Here is an 18091-nt window from a genome sequence, read left to right as displayed (position 1 = left end):
TCAGGCACCGTGACTGCAGGGGTCTCAGGGCAGGAGGTGGGCAGGCTCAGGCATCCCACGGCTCATGCTGGAGCCATGCCCACTATTGGGAGGTGGTGGAGGGTGGCTGGGTGAGTCAGGAAGCTCCTGGAAAAGGTAGAGGAGGTGGTTGAGGATGGGTTTGGGAGGAGCAAAGCCGGGGGGTTGCTTCTTGCCGTCATCACTGCCTGTGTTGCTATCCCTGCCTGTGTGCCCTGCTGGTGGCACTGGGACTGGCTCCAGTGCCAGGAGCTGGGTGGCAGCTCTACCCCATAGCTGTCCTCTCTTCCAGACCCTCTGGTCACAGGGCAGGGTCCTGTCTGCACAATCCCAGGTAGATTTCATCGCCTGGCACAGCTCCATCCCATACACCCGACACCCACTCAGGACACCAGGGAGAGCACCACACCAGTTGGATACCCAGGGTGATCCAGTGAGTCCACCCTCACACTGCACCAGGAGAGCCCTTCCTGGCACTGGGGGGAGATGAAGTCTGCCAGTCCCTCTGGGAGGGGTAGGAGAGGGGTGAGCAACTTAGAAAGAGGTGCTTTGGGAAAATCTGGGGGGAAGGCATTGGGTTGGGGTGCCGTGGGTTGGGTCGGGTTGTGTGGCCCTGCATTGGATTGCATCAAGTTGCACCATGGAGCACAGTGTTGCATTGTGTTGGGTTGGGTCGTGGTGTGCCGTGTTGCATTGCGTTGTGTCAAATTGTGGTGTGGTGCATGACGTGTGAGCAAAGTTAATTCCACTCTGGGGGGAGCCTTGGACCCCATGGACATCTCACAGCATTTGCATCCCCACCACCACCCCTCTCTGCTGGTTGGTGCCCAATGGGCAGGGGTGTCTGGCAGGGGTGCCATGTCGGGGACAAAGGGGTCTGTCTGCCTGCCCATGGAAAAGGAGGGTGGGGGCATAGATGGATTATGGGGGGGTCTTCAAATATAGTCCCCAAGCCTTGCTCGGTTCAGGATGGCATCTGGATTTGCAGGTGGGAGAGAACAGGCTGAGGACAAAATTGTCACTCGGCAGGTGGCCGGTTTTCCCGCGGGGAGCCCCCGAAGCCCCTGCTGCCTCCGCAACTCGGGCAAAGTTGTGCCCCGGCGCCACAGCCCGATGGTGCCGGCGCCGGGGAGCTGCTGCCTCCGGAAAGTTTGAGAGGCCGGCAGCAGGCACAGCGCAGCACAGCACGGCGGGGAGGACCGGGGGCTGACCGGGATGCTCGGGGGTTGCTACTCGGAATGTCGCCAGGTATGCTCGTGGGATGCTCGGGGGTGCCTAGCGAATGCTGCCCAGGATTCACGGGGGATGCTGTCCGGGATGCTTGGAGGATGCTACCCGGGATGCTAGGGAGATGCCTGCCGGGGTGCTTGGGGGATGCTCGGAAGGTGCTCGCCGGGATGATGCCTGTGGTGCTCGGGGAGGATGCTCAAGGTTTTGCTAGGGAGATGCTCTCGTGGTGCTCGCCGGCAGGCTCGGCGAGTGCTCCCCGGGCTGCTCGAGAGGTGCTCACCGAGGTACTCGGGGGATGCCCAGGGGATGCTCCCCGGGATGCTGCCCGCGATGTCCGCGGGTGCTCGGGGGTCGCTCACCGCTTGCTCACAGAGACACTTGGGGGATGCTCCCGGGATGCTCGGGGACGCTGCCCGGGATGCTAGGGGGATGCTCGGGGGGTGCTTACCGGCTTGTTCAGGGGATGTCAGCAGGCTGGCCGGGGCTGCTGGCGGGGCGACTCGGCGTTGCCCGCCCGGCTGCACTCCCCGCGCTCCGCTCTGCTCCGAGCCCCGCTCCGCTCCGCGCCCCGCGCCGCTGCTGGCGGAGCGGCGGGGCCGGAGGGAGGCAGCGGGGCGGGGAGGGGGTGGTGTCTCCAGCCCGGCTCTCCCGCAGGCCAGGCTCCATTAACGAGATTATTATGCAAATAGAGCAGCCTTGTGCCACCCGCCAGCCTTACCTCATCCCCGCCGGCGGGGAGGAAAGGCAGGGGGGTCCCCGGCTCCCCCGCCGCGGGGGGCTAGCACAGGGCTGGCAGTGCCAATCCACCTGGCAACCCTGTCCGGGGACCACTCTGCAACGACCCGGCAGCCCGACACCCTGGGGGAGCTCGGGTGGACACGGCCGGTGGCCTGTGCCAGGAGCATCCCGGCGGCTCAGCAGCCCCCACAGTGCCCGGGCACCCTGGTGGGGGGGGCAGTCCCATCCTGCCAGGGTGGAGGCAAGGGAAAAGGGCTGTGGGTGGGTAGGAGATGAAACCTGGGAGTCCACAGGTGAGAAGGTGTGCATGGGGTGGCACAAGGTAGCATGGGGAGGGGGCCATGCACTCACACACACATACACACACACACGAGAAGGTCTGGGAATATTAAACTGCATTGCAGATAAATCCCCAACATAAATATCGTGAGCTGCTCTGCCACGGGGGGGCCCAGCAAGGAGATTTGTAGCCCAGCAATTCCCACTGCCCACGGCGGCCACATACTCCAGCTCCACAGAGCCATCCTGCCTGCCACACTCTGGGGTGCCCTGCCACCCTCACTCCTCATGCCTGCACAGCTTTGGGAGCTTGGGGGGGCAGCCCTAGGACGTCCTGGGTGCTGGAGTGAGAGCCCCAGGCAGCACACACTGGGTGCTGTGCTACACATGGTGTTAAGAGCCCTGTTTGGCACAGGATGGGTGGCTTGAATGGTGTGGGACCCACTGTCTTGTCCCTTGGGCTGGTCCCAGGCACAACCCTCACTGCCTGCGCAACTGAGGCTGCACTCTTCTGTGCTGGGGTGCAGGACACAGCCTTGGCAAGTTGTCTACAGAAGCATTGAGACAGGCAACATCACATGCACAGGTAGTGGCACACATGTACACCACATGTACACCAACATGACCAGTACAGACACACATGTTGTGCCTCACACACAGAGGCTCAAACACGCACTGCTATCCAGCTCCCATTACAGGCACATGTACTCTGGCACACCCATGCATGCTCACACACACATACTTGGGTGTTGCAGCAAAGTTTTCCTGTGGCGCACGCCAGGGCACAAGGGCTCTGTGAATCGCACCAGACATTCCCAGCTTGGGCACCCAAATCAGCCCAGCTCTAGTGGGGTGCAAGGACACCTGGACCCAGGCTGATTGGTGGGTGGGCACGACTTGCCCACCACTGCTGCTCACTGGGGAGCTGGCTGGAGGGTGTCACACACTGGCCTCCCTGCACCTGTGCTTACACAGCTCCAAGAACTGCTTGGCATCTTGGTGGGAGCATGATGGATGCACACAGGAGAGGAGGGGCTGGCATTATGAATAGCCCTGGGTATTGCTCCAACAGGGCTATAAAAATTAAAGGCGTGTGGATATAAAATAATGGATAAATCTGAGCTGGCCGCAGAGTGCTGCAGCATCCCGCAGGATTTGGGATCTCAACAAGCCAGGGTACGGCAGATGTGGGATGGGCATTTATGTGTAGACATCAGGCAATGACAGCATCCGTTTCCAGATGCCAGCTCCCCCCAAAAATCTCCACTGAGTGCCCTGAGAGGGTGCTTGAGCGGTGCCAACCTGTGGAGTTGGCACTGGGAAGCACACAGCTGCTCCTGAAACTAGGATGGAAGGTGACGAGGTTGTGCCTTTACAGACATGGCTGAGGGAATAGGGCACTTGCTCCGCATGCCCACAAGCACTGCCCAGCACCCCCAGCAGGTAAGATCTGTGCCACAGTGCCAATACATCCAGGGATCACAGAACTCGTGTAACCCTGGGGTCCTGCCCACCCTGCTACTCGTGACTCCAACCCTGAGCAGGGCCCAGAGTAGAACCCACCTCGCCAGCCCCACTCAACCCTGCCAGCCCCGCAGGCCACCCCCTCCCAGCATCCTCATTTTCCCCGAGATTAGCCGCGGCGCGGGAGCCTCCGCGCACCGCCAGCAGGTGACAAATAAGATTTTTCCACTCTCCCGAGCACCCGGCATGAGTCTGTCATTGAAAATGCAAAGCAGCGAGGTGCCAACCTCTGCCGCCCACCTTCACCTCTGCCAGCCCCTCGATGCTGAGCACCCATAAAGCTGAATCCCCCAGCACCTCCACTTGACCCCCCCACTACACCCACTGCTCCCCCTTGGGAGTGCTTGGGTGCTGGGCATAGTGCCCTCATGCCCACGGATCAGGTTCCTGGGAGGTTTCATAGACGGGTGCTAGTCTGGGTGTGTCAACCTGGGCAGAGAGCATGGCCTTGCAGTGTCCTTTGGGTGCACCCACATGCTCTGCAGTGTGGGTAGGAGAGTGGGGTACATGGGCACATGGGGGTCCCTGCCATGCTAGGTGCATGCATGCCTCCAGGGCCTGCCTGCCTCCGGGAAGGATGCCAGGTTCTGGGATGGGCACACGGTAGGCTCACCCCAGGGGTAGGGGATGAGGGATTGTCCCTTGTAGGAAACACTTAGCCCAAGCATTGCCCTGCAAACCGCACCCCAAAGGACCCCCATCCTGAGCACCCAGGGGGTGAAGAAGGAGAGCACTCCATCCCACAGCTTGGCAAATCCACCCAGAAACCACAACCCTCACCCACCAACCCAACCCTCCCAAACCCCTCAGTCCCCCCTCAGCTCCAACCCTGACATCCCGCTGCCCACCCCGCCCAGAACCAGGACCCTCCCCAGCAGCCCCCAGCCCTGCTCCCCCCTGCCGCCGCTGCGTCTCCCCTCTGCTATTGTCAGAGGGTTGCCTCTGCCTGTGTCTGCGAAATTAATTCGAAGGTGGAGAGGGAGAATTATGTAAAGTGTGGTTATTCTGGAGCGGCGGGGGAAGCGCGGCTGATGGCAAAGTGCCTTTTTGTGTGTTTAATATGCATTTTTTTTCCAGCGGTGCATTTTCAGGCGGGTAATTTGCTGTCTTTTCAGACCTCGATCAGTATCATTTCTCCGGCAATGACAGCTTTTATTTGCACTGAAATGAATGCTGCGAAATTTCCAAGAAATAGTCGAGGCCCCGCTGGCTGCCCACCCCCACGGGGCCGGGGCACGGGCACCCACCAGCCTGCCCCCCACAGTCCCACTCGGTGGCAGTGCCTTGGGGTGCTGGGCACACACGTGTGCCAGTTTGCATAGCCTGTGCTCACAGGTGTGTGCTCTCCCCCCACTCCCCTCACCTTCCAGCCTGTGTGCGGATCAGAGCATCATGCCTAGGGGTGGGTACATACACACCCCAATGCATGTGCACATATAGCCACCCCTTGTGCCCATGCACACACCCCCTTTTGTACGCCTATAGCCCTCAGCATGGCACGTGCTCCTTTAACAGGTACACACACATGCAACCCACGGACACATGCCCCTCCTTGTGTGCTGACAGGGCCCACCCCCCATTTTGTACACCCCGCAGACCTCAGCATAGCATCACTGAGCCACGGCACCCAGGTACCAGGAGGTTTTGGAGGTCACACACACACTGCTCCCTCTTATTCCCCAGTACAGCCTAGTCCTTGGGGAAACTGAGGCACAAGGAGGCAGGCACAGATGGGTGTTCTCCCCACAGCCCATCACCTCCCCAAGCACCCACAGCAATGGGTGGGAGCCTGGAGCAGCCGCAGGGTTTGCGTCTCTGTTTGCCTGTGTGTCTGTCGGGAGGAAGAAACGTCGCTTGCGTAGGTGTGCGCTGTGTGGGTGTTCCGCGCTGGAGCTGCTGTGCCAGAGCTGTTGTGCTGGTGTGTGATGCTGCCTTTTCTGGTCAGGCACATCTGGGTGCGCACATCTGGGTATGCATGCACCTGTGTCAGACCCTGGCCGAGCCCCAGTGTGTGCGACAGCATGTCTGCAGGGGTGGCATGTGCATGTATGTCCATGCCATGCTGTCTGTGCTCCCCATGTATGCCCAGGCACAGGAGGCTCAGGGGTGATGAATGGGGTGGGGGGTGCCCATGCATGTGCAATGCTGCACCCTACTATAATACTGTTGGGGGGCTGTATACTCCCAGCCTCAGGTCCCATACACCCCCAGCTGCAGGTTGCCAGCTGTGGTGGAGCTGGTGCCTGGCACAGCCAAGGTTAACTCTGCTAGAGCCCGCCGGCACAGTGTGGGGAAGCTTTAATTTAATGAAGTGTGAGGCTTTTTATGGGCTTTTAATTACGTGGTGATAATTAACATTATAGGCCGTCGGGTCCCGCTGGTGCCCAGCTGCCCTGTGCCAGCTCCCGCCTGCTTGTAAATAAGCCCTGCAGGCTATGTGGTGCCCAACCCGGGGCACTCACCTCCTGCTGGGGGGAGCAAAGCCAGCTCTAGTCCCCTGGCCACCCACTGAGGTGGGGACTTGGGCACAAACCTGAGCACAACCCACTGCAAAACGTGCAGAGCAAACCTCCCACCACCACCCAGCAGCACCCAGCCGCCTGCATTTTTCCCAGCCCTCCAGCTGAGCAGAGTTGCCAGGTGGCAGCACCAGGCTTGGTGAGAGCCGGCACAGGCAGCCCCACCACTGGAGGCCAGCCTGGCCAAGAGCAGCCACCCCCCTGTGCTGGGGGGTAATAGGAAGCAATCCATCAGGCAGTGCACAGGCGCGCTGCCCGCCTGCCAAGCGCCCGATGGATTTATTGTCCCGTACCCAGGCAATTTCCTGTCCTCCTCTAATCAATAAGAGGGGGGGCAGGCAGAAAGGGCAGCTTCCCTGTGCAGGTCATGATGGGTGTGGGGAAACGGCAATGCCCCATGAAACAGGTCACAGAACAAGGCTAGGGGATGCAGGGCTTAGATGAGGCTCCCTCCTGGACAATCTTTTTCTCCCTCATTGCCAGGACCAGGAGTTCAGACCCCTTGAGGGGGGCTCTACAGATTGAAACACCTGGGTCCCCCCCACCCAGCAGCACAGGGGATGCCGAGCAAGATATGGGGTGCCATACTTCATAGCCATTAGGGCCAGCACCCAGCTGCTCCCCCCGCTTCCCAGCTGCACACAGGGAATCCAGGCATGCGGGCTCCCCTCCCCCACCCCTTTCCATTTAATTTTTCCTAATGAAAGGCAGGGAGGATGGCGAGGAGCTGGGGCACCAAGGTCGAGGCTGCCTTTAATCAATCCCCACTGCTGGCTGAGTGCCTGGAGGAGCTGGCGGAGGAGAGGCTGGGGGTTGCAGGAGTGGGGAAGCATGGGGAAGGAGGTACATGATATGAGCAAGGAGCTCCCAGCAAACTGGGGCACCCAGTGCTTGGCACCCCCTGGGACCCCACTATCGCCCACCACCACCCCAAAGAAAAGGCACCGTGAATGCACCGCGCTGCCTGGCCGGCGTCAGGGCTGTGCCTGGATCCCGCCAGGGCAGCTTTCATCCTCTGCAGGAGACACCCCCAAAAAATAACCCACCCCCAGCATGAGGCACAGAGCCCCCTGCCCACCATGGTGGGGGTACTGGGGCTGGGGACAGCCCTGGGCTCAGCCTGCTAAAGGCACTGGGCAAAGGAGGGTGAAGAGAGCTGGGAGGGGACCTGGGGGGTGATCTAGAGCTGGGTACTGGTGACGGCACTCACCCCATGCACCAGCACTGTGGGGCCCAGCCCACGGGTGAGCAGCTCCAGCTGGTGCAGGTACAGTGGGTAGAGGCTGGTGTCGGCGGGTGGCCGTGGCAGGTAGAGGAAGCGCACGACCGGCGCGGGGCTTTGCTCCAGGATGAGTTTGTTGGCAGCACACACATACTCATCTGACACTTGGGTGGTGTTGGCTGGGAAGTTCATGGTCTCTTCCTCCTCCTCCTCTGTCGCCCCGGCAGGCCCTCCCAGGGGTCCCCGGCAGGTTTGCCAGTGCAGGCGGGTGACAGCATCCCAGGGCACCAGCTGGATCTGGGCCTGGATGCGCAAGTCCTTGAGGAGCTGGCGCAGCTTCTCCTCCTGGGCATGGGGCATGGTACCCGCCTCCACACAGAGGAAGAGGCGGAGGCGCGCGCGCCGCCAGGCCCGCGCCATGTTGAGGACGCAGGCCATCTGCAGCAGGAACAGGCTGCAGGTGTCGGCATAGCGGGCACTGTCAGGCCGCAGCAGGTTGACGGGCCACACGTGGATGGCAGGTGAGGGACTGGCAGCCCGGCGCAGCTCCTGGGCCTTGTCCAGGCTCTCCAGCTGCCGGGCCAGCAGGACATTGCGAAGCATCTTCAGGGCATCAGCCACGATGCCCACATACTCCCGGGCTGAGAGCAGCTTGGGAGCAGCAGGTGCCCGCAGTGGGGGGAAGCCCAGGGGGATCTCCTCATGGGTGCTGGTGAAGGCAGGGTGCTGGGTTAGACCGTCCTGCGGTGCTGCATCATCATAGAAGCCCAGCACCAAGGTGTTGGGGCGCATCCCACCTACCAGAAAGACCACATTGTCCTGGCTGAGCAGAGGCATTGCGGGTACCCATGAGCTGCAGCTTGGCTTTGACATTGCTCACCCTGGTGATTCCAGACCCCTCAGGATCACATGCACAGATACCTCCAAGCCCCAGCTTAGCTTTGGCGTTACCCACATATCTCCTCTCCAAGCTCCAACCTGGCTTTGGCACTGCTCCCACTGGGTGCTTCCAACCCCCCTGCCATTGCCCATCCACATGTCTTCAAGCCTCTCAACATTGCCAACACAGATGTCTCCAATACCCAACTTCACCTCAGCATTGCTCACCTCTGATGCCTTCAAGACCCAACTTGGATTTGGCATTGCATGTCCAAGTGCCTCCAAACCCCTTGGCATTCATCACCCTGCAGGGGCAGCAAGGTGGACCCTCACCCATACCCAGCCCAGGTGCCACTCACCAAGGCCAGAGGTGAAGAGGAGCTGCCGGACACCGTGCCGCACCGAGGGTGCAAGGGTGAGGCTGACAAAGGCCTTGACATTCAGCTTGTCCACCAAGGTCAGCCATGAGTCCTGCTGGGGCTGCAGTGGGTCTGAAGGCAGCATGTCTGGGTGGGAAGCAAGAACAGCATCAGGGGTAGGGTACCCCTCTGGGGCCAGGTACCCCTCGGGCACCCCACAGCACTCCCCCTGCAAAACCAGTGGTAACCTCTGTGCCCATCCCAGCATGCACAAGATGGGGAGGGTGGAAGCAGGTGCTTCCAGCCAGAGAGATGAAATTATACGTAAATATATAGAAAATACCCAGGCAGTCCCATCCCTCCTCCCCAATTTCAGGCCATTAATCACCATGGCAACAGCAGCAGGGAGGGGAGCAGAGCCCATGCATCAGCTGGGGCAAGGATGGGGACAGCCATGGCGTGTGCCAGGGAGTACATGTGTGCAAAACAACACACACCAGGATGCAAACATGCCTGAAACACGTGGACACACAGTGGCAGGCATGAGGCGAGGATGGACACAGGCATATGCATGCATAAAGCTGTGCCATCTGTACCCACATGCATGCAGGCATTGACCTGTGTCAAAGGACCATGCTGCACAGGAGCCCAGAGGAGCCTGGGTGGGATGTGCCACGTGTGCATACCAGCACTGACACACGCAGGAGCCCCATGTAGGGATGGATACTTGAGCACAAACATGCACAAGCTTGTGGCACGCATTTACAAGCACACACTGTGCACAGGAGCCAGGGGACAGACACAATCTACTTACATCTCCCACATCAAGCCAAGCCCAAAGTGCAACACCTTTGCCCAAAATGCAGACATTCCCTTTGCTATGCCCAGCCCACCCCCCCAGTCATCCCAAGGACTCCAAGAGCCCCTGGCACCACAGCAAGGGACAGAGGCCACCAGTGCTAGGGACAGTGAAAACCCTCACCCAAGTCCTGCAGCTCGACATGGCCCAGGACATAAAGGCCACTCTTCTTGAGGTCATTAACAAAGTCAATGAGCCGGGCACTGCCACGTGGGTTCTGCACCATCAGCAGCATCTGTGGGCGCCAGAACTTGACGTGGTCCTTCCGCACATCCAGCATCAGCAGGTACTTCCGCACCTGGATAAAGGAAGGGAGGGCAGCAGGTAAGGAAACCTCCTTCTTTCAATGAACCACCCCATGGGAATGCCAGCCCCAAGAACACACTGCCCAGGACAGAGCTGTCACGGTGACACCAGCTTGTGGTCACCAGCTCTCCACTCCATTAGGATCCCAGTGTGGAGGAGCTGGAGTTGAGGACAGAGCTCACCTGGTGGAAGATGAGGGCCTGGCTGATGTAGCCCCATGTGCTGCTGGGCGAGAGGTAGTGGAGTGCAAGGAGAAGCAGGAGGAGAAAGCCCAGGCTTGCTGAGGCTGACACAGGGCTGATGATGAACATCATGACACAGCAGCCCGCAATGCCCAGCAGGCACGTGTGCCAGGTGAAGTACCGGAAGGTGGGCCTGGAGCAGGGAGAAGGGGACACCTGCTATCATATGGTTCCCATGCTGCCTGCAGGGCAGGCACAGCATGGGCGACTATGCCAAGATGCCACACCAGCTAATCCAGTGAACCCCTCTGTGCCAGCCCAGTGCATGTCAGGCATCCCAGATGCCTGCACAAGAGGGCACAGAAGGAAATAGTACCTCCTAGGGCACTGGGCAGCCCCTTGCTGCTAGCCCATGGCAAACAGGGCTAACAATGGTTACAGGGCTGGTGCTGCCCTGGCACACCCAGGGGACCAGCCAGTGTTGGGCAGTGTGCAGCAATGCCAGTGGTTGCGGTGTCTGCTCAGCCTGGCACAATGAGGAGGAGGTGGAGAAGCAAGAAGCTGTTATTTTCTCTAATTGTTGTTTTCCCTGAAAGCTAATTAAAATCCTTTTCCGCTGCGCTTGATGGAGACCTCGGGGCAGGGGGGGGCACCAAACATTGGGTGGGTGATGGGACTGTTCCCACCTACCCCACGAGCCTTCCTTCAGGCACCAATCCTGCCCCATTCATGCCCAGCAGCTATGGGGGACAAGTCCCAGCCCCACAGCCTGGCACAGATACCAGCCCTCCCTTGGGAAGGGGGCACTCTGGGGGACCCCAGACAGTGCCACCCAGCCATGTTTGGGCACTGCCTCTGTAACACCTGCAGGACTCCCCCTGCTTTGGAGTCACAACACCTTGCACTGAGGGCAGTGGCATCACACAGGAGTGAGATGAGGCTCCCCCCAGACACCCTGCTATGCTCCCCCCCCCCCCAACTCCCAGAGTTGGGCAGCCCTGCCAGGCCAGCCCTCCACGAGAGTACCCAGCATTCTGCATCCCAGGCTGGGGCTGCCCACAATCCTCCTTCATAGTCCTCCTTCCTGGAAGATATTTTCTCCTCCCCCCACCCAGGATCCCCCTCCTTCCTCCCTCCTTCTCCCTTAGTTTAATTAGCACTAATGGAAAGTGGGCTCCATCACCACTTGGCAAACTGCCCAGGGGATGCCGGGCAGGCATAGGCTATAACTTACCTCAGACAGCCTATGGGGAGGGGGCGGGTGGTACCCAGTGAAGTTGGATTTATCTGTACCCACTCAGCAAAGCAGTGCCAGTGCATGAGACTATGCCAAGCCAGTGCCATGAGGGGACCTGTCTCCTTCTTCCCCCCCAGGGATGGGGGTCTTCCTGCCCCCTTGAATGCCCAAGAGAGGGGTACTCAGCATCTTTCCTGACAGAGGGGCAGCAGGCACAGGGACAGCAGAAGCACAGATGGATGGATGAATGGGTGACTATCCAGCATACTGGCACAGCCTCCCTCCCTTGTGCCAGTGGGTACCTGAAGTTGGGGGCCGATGCCCACTCAAGTGCCAGGCAGGCCAGGTTGATGGTGGCGTAAACCAGGAGGAAGAAGGTGGTTACAACCCCTGCGATAGTGTTGAGTTTCCCAGAGAAGAGCACCAGCTGCAGAGAGCACAGGAGGAGGCACAGGGTGAATGCATCCCCCAGGATGGCATGTGGCAAGCTCCACAATGCCCAGCCCAAGTGCCAAACCACCTTCATCCAGCAAGGCTGGGAAAGGAGCATCACTAGCAAACTCACCTGCACCACCAGCCAGGAGAGGATCACGGCCATCACTGGGTTCCCATTAGCAGAGGTCTTCTTGGCCAGCACTAGCGCCCGGCCTGCAGGCAGAGGAGAGAGGTTGGGCTGGGGCACACCAGTGGGCACCAACAGACTCAGCCACCAGCCAGGAGTCCTGTCCCCACCCTGGGTGCTGAGGAGGGGGCAAACACCAGGGCCCGCAGGTGACCCAGCTGGTCACATGCCAATTCCCAAAGTATCACCCCCACACCAGGAAGGGGATACCCTGGTGCCAGGGCTGGCCCCAAGCAGGGACAATCTGCCTGGTGTGCTCTGGCAGGTGCCAACACACTCCAGGCACTCACCAAAGAGATCATCTCGGGCCAGGGCATAGAGGATGCGGGATGCTCCGATGAGGTTGCTCATGGCTGCAGAGAGGGTGGCAGCGTAGATACCCACGGTTACCAGGGGCGGGAAGATACTGATGTCACGCAAGAAGCCATAGTCTTTCTGCAGGAGGATCCTGGAGAGGGACATGGACACACTGGCACGTGCTTTGGCTCAGGCCACCGTGCCTGGCACTAATGGCCCTGGCAAGGGGACAGGTGGCCATACCTGTTGCAGGTGGCACACATGAGGAAAGCCAGCAGATTGTAGACGAGGTAGGTGAAAAGCACAGCGGAAATAGTGCCCCGTGGGATGGAGTAGCTTGGGCGCTTCAGGTCCCCTGTGGGCAGGAGCAAGCAGTATTAGTACCCACTAGCACAGCACCCGCCTTGCTCTCCTCCACCCTCAGCTCCTGCTCCCACAGGCACCCAGCCCAGCACCCCCTGCCCATACCTGACATGTTGGAGCCTGCCATGATGCCAGTGCAGCCATTGAACATCACCGCAAAGACAGAGCTGAAGCTCATCCTCTGCCCGGTGGTGTAGTCTACCTCGTACCCACCTGCAGAACACACAGATGCAAGCTGTGATGGGCTGTCCAGGACAGCACAGCCCTACCATATACCCTCTCCTCAATGTCCCCATACACAAACCATAGGAAAACCTACCCTATGGCATCTACTTTGTGCCCACAAGCTCCCCCCACCCTCCAGCAAGCCCCTACAGATGTGGAGACGCCAGTGTCATAGTGGGTCCAGCATGCGGGGGGGGAGCCTCTCCTCACCCCCCAGGTTGTCTTGCAGGGTGGCAAGGGAGAACCCAGTGAAGTTGCCGTTCTCAGTCTTAGAGCCGTTGAGGTAGGGCAGGTGGATTGGTACTCCGAGAGGCCGCGTTGCAAAGAAGCTGACAAGGATGGTGCCCAGGACACCCGCAACAATGAGAAAGATGAGGAAGGTGGCCTTGGCGTAGATGGAGGCACCCACAAGGCACACAAGGAGGCAAAGGGCCAGCAGCACGGTACCATAGAGCAGCTCATACCAGTAGCTCTGGGGCAGGACATGGATGCCAGTGCCTACTTTTTGCCCTGGGGAGAGACAAGCCAGGATCAGTGAGGCTTGGAGGGGGTATCACTGGAGCAGATAGCATCGCTGCTGTGCCAGGCTTGACAGGCACTAACCAGAGGGCTGGGTAAGCTGTGCTGGCTACACCAGTCATAGTGCTTGGCATGCCTGGCAGGGCACTAGGGCTGCTTGAGTAAGGGACACCCTCTGTCCCCTGCCACCACACATGAGGGTACTTACCAAGTGGGATTCCAAAGCTGTCCACCAGTGCCTCCACCAGCCCCAACACATAGAGGGCACTGCCACACACGTTGGCCAGGAAAAACATGATCCCGATGCTGCCCCCAAACTCTGGGCCCAGGGCACGGCTGATCATATCTTGCTTGAGTCAAGGGAAGATGTCAGCAGCCCAAACCACCAGTGGGTGCTCCCACTCCTCCCTCCCAGGACAAGGAGGTCCCAGCCCCAGTGTGGCACCCCAAGGCCGCTGAGTGGTCACACAATTATGGCACACATTCTCTGCCCCAGCAGCAACCGCAACAAAGGATACAGTAGGCTCCTCCGGCATCCAGAGCCCCGTTGGTGGCAATGGCACACACGGACAGCACTGTCATACCGATGATGAAGTATGCCACTGCGAACATGGCCAGGGCTTGGTATAACCCAGCATGGCCCACCACGAACCCTGCCAATGATAGGGAGAGGCAAATGAGCCCTTTAGCTGGGTATGGACCACTGCTAGGACAGGGTCCTGCAGATAGCCAGAGCTCACTCCACTGAGGCAGACAGGCTGCTCCCATCCTTGTGCCCACAACTCCCCCCAGACATGCCACTTCCTTCCCTGCCAGGATGGGTATATCTCCACCCAGCTGGTGCTCTCACTTCAGGACATCTCCACCCTCCTCCCATGCCAGGATCAGGCCCAGGAGTGCCCTGGGCGTGGGCAGCTCAGAGGGGCACAATCAAAAAGCAAACAGGGCAGGGGAGGTCTACTGTCCACCTGGCCCCAGGGCACTGCTGGGGGTGCCGGGACCCCCATGCCCTGCTGCCACCCTCAGCGGGTAGGAGGTGCCTTCCATCCCAGCTCGGGCACCAGGAGCTGATGGACACTCCACCGGGTTCGTGTTGCCGCCCTGCCTGCCTGCTACAAAGCAGGAAGCAGAACAGCCTCGGGGCATCCCCGTCATACAGTGCAACTCCCCCCCCCCCCCCCGCGGTGTGTGTGTCCCCGGTGATGGGGCACCCAGAGCCCCCGCGGCCCTGCCGGGGTGACGGGAGGCGAGCGCAGCCGGCGGCGCTGCGGGCAGGAAGAGGCGGCCCGCGGCTGCAGGGAGATGCCCTATCTCAGCCACAAGCCAGGCCGCAGCCATGCCCGCAGGGAGGCGAGGGGGGTGCCGCGGCACGGGCACTGCAAGGAGCCCTCAGGGAGACAGGGTGCGTTTGGAGGCACACTCTGTGACCCCCCAGAGGGCTGGAGGGTGCCCGAGCGCCAAAAGCGGGGCAGCAGACGGGGGGGGGAGGGAGAGGGCGCGGAGGAAGTAAAAGGGTGTCCCGAAAAAAAGCAGTGCTGAGGTAAGCAGGAGGAGCTGCTCGCCATGGAGATCCGGGGGATGTCTGAGGCATGGGGAAGCAAGACGCTGTGGGGGAACCACGGACCCCCCACGGTGGGACAGTTCCTCTTCCTGGCAACTCCCCTCCCCCTCCTCCCTACACTTCCCTTCCGGCTCCTCGGCCGCCCGGAATAATGCACCCCAGGGAGGGGGGTCCCGGCACCCCCTGCACGGTAGGGAGGTGAGGGCCTGTGCGAGGACCCCAGCAGGGGAGCCGAAATGGGGTGAGTGATGGCAGGGGAGAGCTGTGCCCACAGCCCGCATCAAAGTGGGTCCCCCAGGCAGGGGAAGGGGCTCAAGGGCCCCCCAGGCATGCAGCCAACTTCCACCCTTGGGCTCTCTGTGGGCAGAAAGTGAAAGAGGAAAAGCCTTCCCTGTTCCCAGATGCTGCCTGCCCTAGGCCTCTTTCTGCCCCAGAACAGGCTGGGGCATCTCCCCCCCTCCTAGGACCCCCCAGAAGTCTGCCACCTCCTCGAGCTCATGCCCACCCTACCCCCTAGCTCTTCCAGATTGCCCAGTAGCAGACTCACAACCTAAAGTGGGAGCAGACTGGGATCAAATCCATGCCCTTTGAACAGCACAGAGGAGGGGGCAGCTGGGTGCCCAATGGGAGACACCAGGGTCAAGTCCTGCCCTCGGGACACCATGTAGGATGTGGGAGAGAACTGGGGTGCTGTACTGGAGTGCTGTAGCTCGGCATTGGCTGATGCTTTGAGAGCAATGGGGTCTCAGCACTGGGGAAGGGGGGACACAAGGGCACCAGAATCTTGTTTAGGGAAGGCACTGGGAAGGCTCAGAAGTCCTGCCCCAGAGACACTAGGGCTCCAGACCAGGGTCCCTTACTGGGGGCACTGAGGTCCCTAACTAGGTTCCCATCCTGCAGGTGCAGCATGAGCCCTGGGGCCCCAGACTGAAGGGGTCAGGAGGAGACACACAGCATCAGGACCCCAGCCTGGGAGAGAACTGAGAGAGCACTTGGACTCCAGACTGGGGGGCAGGAGAGGGCACTTGGGCTCCAGACTGGGGGGCAGGAGAGGGCACTGGGGCTCCAGACTGGGGGGCAGGAGAGGGCACTGGGGCTCCAGGCTGTGGGAGTAGGAGAAGGCACTGGGAGGACACTGGAGTGAACACTGGGACGTCAGATTGAGAGGCTGGGGACAAACGGAGAGGGCAAAAAGAGGATACTGGGGCTCCAGACTGTGGGGCTCGTAACGAGCACGGAGGCTGTGGGAAGGGGAGGAGGGCCCGGGAGGACACGGGGCCCCTGGGGGTACCAGGCAGGGCTGGTGAGTCTCGGGGGACCTCGGGCCGCGGTCGGGAGGGGTCCGGCGGGCGGCGGCACTCACCGAGGCGCAGGAAGAGGACGACGCTGAACATGGAGAGGAGCGTGGGTACCACAACGCCCAGGAAGGTGGGCAGCTTGCGGTGAGCGGGGGCGGCGGCCCGGCCACGCTCCCGGCCCCGCTCCTCCTCGCCCGAGGCGCCGCACAGGCGGTACGTCAGCAGCGCGCTCCGCTCCGAGCTCGCCATGGCCTGGCACGGCCTCGAAACGCGCCCGACGCCGGGCAGACCGCTGCCCCGCCAGCCCCGCCTGCCGACCCGGGCCAGACCCGCCGTGTCCCGCCCCTCTCAGCTGACCACGCCCGTGGCCTCCGGAATAGGCAACGCCTCCGGGCCCGCCCCGTTGGTTAGGCCCCGCCCCCTCCTTGGCCCCGCCAGCAGCCGCCCATCCCTCTCACGGCCCCTGGACCTAGATGTACCCCCATAGTGGTGGCCCACCCCAACACCCCTCGTGACCCTCACCGCTACCCTCCATCCCGAATCCCCCTAACCCCCCGCCCTCCCGTGGTTTTCTCACTCCCGGTACCCGGCATTGACACACCCTACCCCTCCCGAAACCGGACCCCGCTCCCCTGAATCGTCACACGCCCCCTGCCCCGACCCTCCAGCAACCAGCACCCCGGCACCGACCTCGGCACCCTCAAGCTGCCCCCGGTCACCACAAGGGACGCCGGTACTGCACCCCTCTCTCTGTGCCCCTTTCCCGCGTCTCCCACCGGTGCTGGTCGGGCTCGGCTGCCCCCGCCAATTACCGGACAAGCGGGGCCCCCGGGAGCACAGTCCCGCCCTCCCCGCAGCCAGGGCTGGGATCTGCCCGGCATCCGGGGTCCCACTACCTCCGCCGCCCGGGGCGGCCGAGCGCCACACCAATTAGGTTAATGGTGTTGGCGCCGGGACCGGGAGGAAGGGGGGGGGGGCACGGTGGGGCCGGGGGCGAACCCCACGCCTGCCTTGAGTACCCGCTTGCGTGCCGGCTCCTGTCAGCAGAGCGGTTGGCCCTCCACGGCCCTAGTCCGTGTCACGAGTGGTGGGATCAGGGGGGGCACACCGAGACGGAGTGCGGGAACCGCTCCCGGGGAGCGACCGCCCGGTCCCCCGTCCCCGTCCCTGCCGTGCCCTGTGTAGCGCAGCGTGCTCCCGCGGCCGAGGTGGGAGCCCGGCGGGGCCGGAGCTTTCATCTGCGGCGAGCCTGTCGCCGTGCCAGCCGCGGGCAGCGCAGGGCCTTTGATGTGCCACTGAAGCGGCATTGTGCGCGGCACCGGGGCCGGGGGCCCAGCGGGAGCGCGGCACGGCCGAGCTGCGGGCACGAAGCCGCCCCTGCCCCTAATAGGCACGCGGGTGGTGACACTGGCAACCCCAGTCCCGAAATGGGAATGGGGACACGGCACCTCCTTATGCACTTAGTAGAGACAGAGAGGGAGGAGTGGACACTCCTAAGGAGGAGAGAGACGGGGCTATAGGGCGCCTATCCCCCAGTGGCTGTGGGGACACGGGCACCCCGTGCCTCTAACAGGGACAGAGGTGGGGGAACGGGCACACCCAGCACCCCGAAGAGGAGGTGGGGATGCGGTTGCACCCTGCCCCACCAAAAGAGGTGATGCCATGCCCATGGGCACAGGAGGGTGGCGAGGGTGGGCGTGGGCACTCCAAAAATCTGGGGACAACCACAAGCCGAGCTGTAGGCACGGGTGGGACTCTCCAGCTGGGCGGTCAAGTGTAGCCCCCCCCTCCATCCCAGGGGCCAGAGCTGCCCCTCAGGCCCTGGCACACTGCCCGCTCTGGGCCTGCCGCTGC

General features: G+C 61.7%; 1 protein-coding gene across 2 annotated transcripts; it reads right to left on the bottom strand.

Annotated features, from left to right (window-relative positions):
- Positions 1-24: 24 nt before the first annotated feature.
- Positions 25-16497, bottom strand: SLC12A9 (solute carrier family 12 member 9). 2 transcript variants are annotated; one of them, XM_062625980.1, is made up of 14 exons: positions 16303-16497; positions 13897-14031; positions 13587-13724; positions 13070-13369; positions 12740-12847; positions 12515-12626; positions 12265-12422; positions 11918-12000; positions 11655-11779; positions 10116-10308; positions 9751-9925; positions 8769-8915; positions 7519-8327; positions 25-126 (listed from the first exon to the last, which is right to left on the bottom strand). In XM_062625980.1, exons 1-14 carry the CDS (start codon positions 16484-16486, stop codon positions 25-27), a joined length of 2769 nt encoding a protein of 922 aa, XP_062481964.1. In that variant the 5' UTR covers positions 16487-16497. The 2 variants fall into 2 exon arrangements, with proteins under 2 accessions (XP_062481964.1, XP_062481963.1); XM_062625979.1 differs by lacking the exon at positions 25-126 and having other exon boundaries at positions 6104-8327.
- Positions 16498-18091: the final 1594 nt, after the last annotated feature.

This window comes from Pezoporus occidentalis, unplaced genomic scaffold (assembly GCF_034315485.1).
Source record: "Pezoporus occidentalis ecotype Australia unplaced genomic scaffold, CSIRO_AGI_Poc_V1 ctg285, whole genome shotgun sequence".
Taxonomy (NCBI): Eukaryota; Metazoa; Chordata; class Aves; order Psittaciformes; family Psittacidae; genus Pezoporus; species Pezoporus occidentalis.
This window is presented reverse-complemented; position numbering and strand designations above follow the sequence as displayed.

Excerpts from the sequence above, each read along its gene's own strand:
- SLC12A9 (XM_062625980.1), bottom strand. The coding sequence starts at position 16,486 with ATGGCGAGCTCGGAGCGGAGCGCGCTGCTGACGTACCGCCTGTGCGGC. Across the intron at positions 13,370-13,586 it reads CAGCTTTGGAATCCCACTTG|GGCAAAAAGTAGGCACTGGC; the intron begins GTAAGTACCCTC and ends GTCTCTCCCCAG. Across the intron at positions 9,926-10,115 it reads AGGCCCTCATCTTCCACCAG|GTGCGGAAGTACCTGCTGAT; the intron begins GTGAGCTCTGTC and ends TCCTTTATCCAG.